This window comes from Carya illinoinensis, chromosome 11, assembly GCF_018687715.1.
Source record: "Carya illinoinensis cultivar Pawnee chromosome 11, C.illinoinensisPawnee_v1, whole genome shotgun sequence".
NCBI classification, from domain to species: Eukaryota; Viridiplantae; Streptophyta; class Magnoliopsida; order Fagales; family Juglandaceae; genus Carya; species Carya illinoinensis.
In genome coordinates this window covers 16,396,370-16,398,569 of record NC_056762.1, presented here as the reverse complement: position 1 = coordinate 16,398,569, position 2,200 = coordinate 16,396,370, and the positions used below count along the sequence as shown (strand labels likewise).

The 2,200-nt window shown below is 39.1% G+C and overlaps 1 protein-coding gene across 1 annotated transcript; it reads right to left on the bottom strand.

Moving 5' to 3' along the window:
• Positions 1-1,176: 1,176 nt before the first annotated feature.
• On the bottom strand, positions 1,177-1,668 carry LOC122282261. The gene has a single exon (XM_043094215.1). The coding sequence runs from the start codon at positions 1,666-1,668 to the stop codon at positions 1,177-1,179; it is 492 nt and encodes a 163-aa protein (XP_042950149.1).
• Between the last annotated feature and the right edge of the window lie 532 nt (positions 1,669-2,200).

Below are 2,200 nucleotides of genomic sequence, written 5' to 3'. Positions count from 1 at the left end.
CAATGTATTTCTTCTTCCAATATAGAGCTATTCCTCCACTTCTCCCTTCACTACTCATAGCTAAACAGCCAAAAAAACCCAATTTAAACTTCAACCCTTCCATAGCTCGAGAATGCATTCTGGTTTCTTGTAAAAATAAAATATCAGGGGCTTCTTTCTTGACCAAGTCAGATAGAATTTGAATTCCCAATGGGTTCCCAAGCCCACGGGAATTCCAGCTTATGAAACTCATTGATCTTGGCAGGGCTATTGTACAGCCTCTACCGATCCCAATTGTTTATTTCCTCTTCTAGAAAGAATTTCTTTATCAACATCATAGGATAAATCTGTGTATTTACCTCTTTTATGCCCACTTCCAAGTACTTCATCATCAGCATTCCCCTCCAATGATCTCTTCCTTTTGGCTTCTTCCTTAGCTTTGCCTAGCAACTGCTCAGTTGAAACATGAGAAGCTGCTCTAGCTATTTTCTTCCAAATGCTTCTGGTGCACATTCTCTGCAATGGCTGAGCTTGATCACTTTGAGACTCATTCAGATGGTCTTCAGTTACTTGGACAGGCTTTGCACCCTTCCCTCCATTTGCATCAGACAGCCCATATTCAGCCCCAATAGGCCCATTGATAGGCCCAAGATCACCTACTTTGTGCATATGGTCTTCAGTAATTACTTCAGCTTCAATATTGTCAACATACGAAATAACATCAGAAGCTTCCTGCTGACTATAATAGTTTGTAACTGATGTCTTTTGGAAACTATTGTGAGTTATTCCTGCCATTATACCTGAATGAATGCTCCCTTCATAATAGTGCAATGAATGAGAACTTCCGTTACCTTTTGTGGCCTCAGCCACCGCTGCACCACCAGCCACCACCTTATTCTGCTCCTACATCACCCCATTGTTCTTGGCACCACCTTTGATGTTATGATCTTGCAATGGTTCCCATTTCCTCTTAAAACTTGACTCTGCCCGCAACCAAGCACCAAATTGAGGAGTTGATTGAGGTTCCAGTTGACAAGTGGAATTTTCATGTATGATTCTACCACATGTAAAACAAAATCTAGGGAGCTTCTCATACTGAATAGGACACCACACTTTAGTTCCTTGCACCATGCATGTCCTTCCTTGAGCCAGTGGTTTCTTCAGATCAATCATAATCTTGACTCTGAGGCAGCTACCTCATCCAACCTCATCATTATCAACATCCACATCCAAAACATTGCCAATAGATCCACCCAACTTGACACCATACTCCTTATTCATACCAAATAAAGGAAGGTTATGGAATTGCATCCAGAAAGGAGCAGCATCAAACTTCAAAGCCTGTAATGGAGTATTGCCATCAAATGGGATAATCACAAATAATTGGCCATCAAAAAACCATGGCCTTCCTGCTTCAACTCTTTCCTTATTAGCGTGAGTTGCAAAACTCAGCACAAAAACATTCCTACCAACTTCCTTCAACACAGCAGGTTTGCTAAGCCTCCAGATTCTTGCCATAGTCGACTCCACCACCTGCTTCCCCAGCTGTCTATCACACCATATTTTCCCTATCAAACTCAGATCACCCTTACTCTTCACCATTGAAACATCCACCTCCTCCAATATAATTGATGCATCCTCCTCCTCACTTAGTCGTAGATTACTCCACAAATTTTGCAACCCTTCCATTCGAAAATAACACCATCGAGACTGGAAAAGAGACCACCCCTCAGGGACAAAACACCACCTCTATAATTCTCCCAAGAGAGAACCTTGAGAGAAAACTAGAGAGGAGACTCATGCTTCGTCAATCAGAATATATTAGTATATATATTAGTATATTGATTAGTATTAGTTATAATGATTAGAATAACTATATATTAGTATTTGTTATAGTGATTTTAATTTATTATAACTATATTATTGATAGTGATAGTATTAGTATAGTGATTTATATAGTAATTTATATATAGACTTAAAATATATTACTAATAGTAATATAGTATTTTTTTTTTTTTTGAAAGGAAAATGGATTTCATTCATTGAGAATCAATACAACACTTTTCAAATGAAATAATTGAAAGAATCTGTGGAGGACAATGCTCCAGCCACACATGCTCAGAATCTAAAGACAAGGCCAACTTGGCAACGGCATGAGCAGCTTTGTTACCAAATCTGCTGAAGTAAGACAGAAACCAACAGGAATGTGCAGACAACCTTG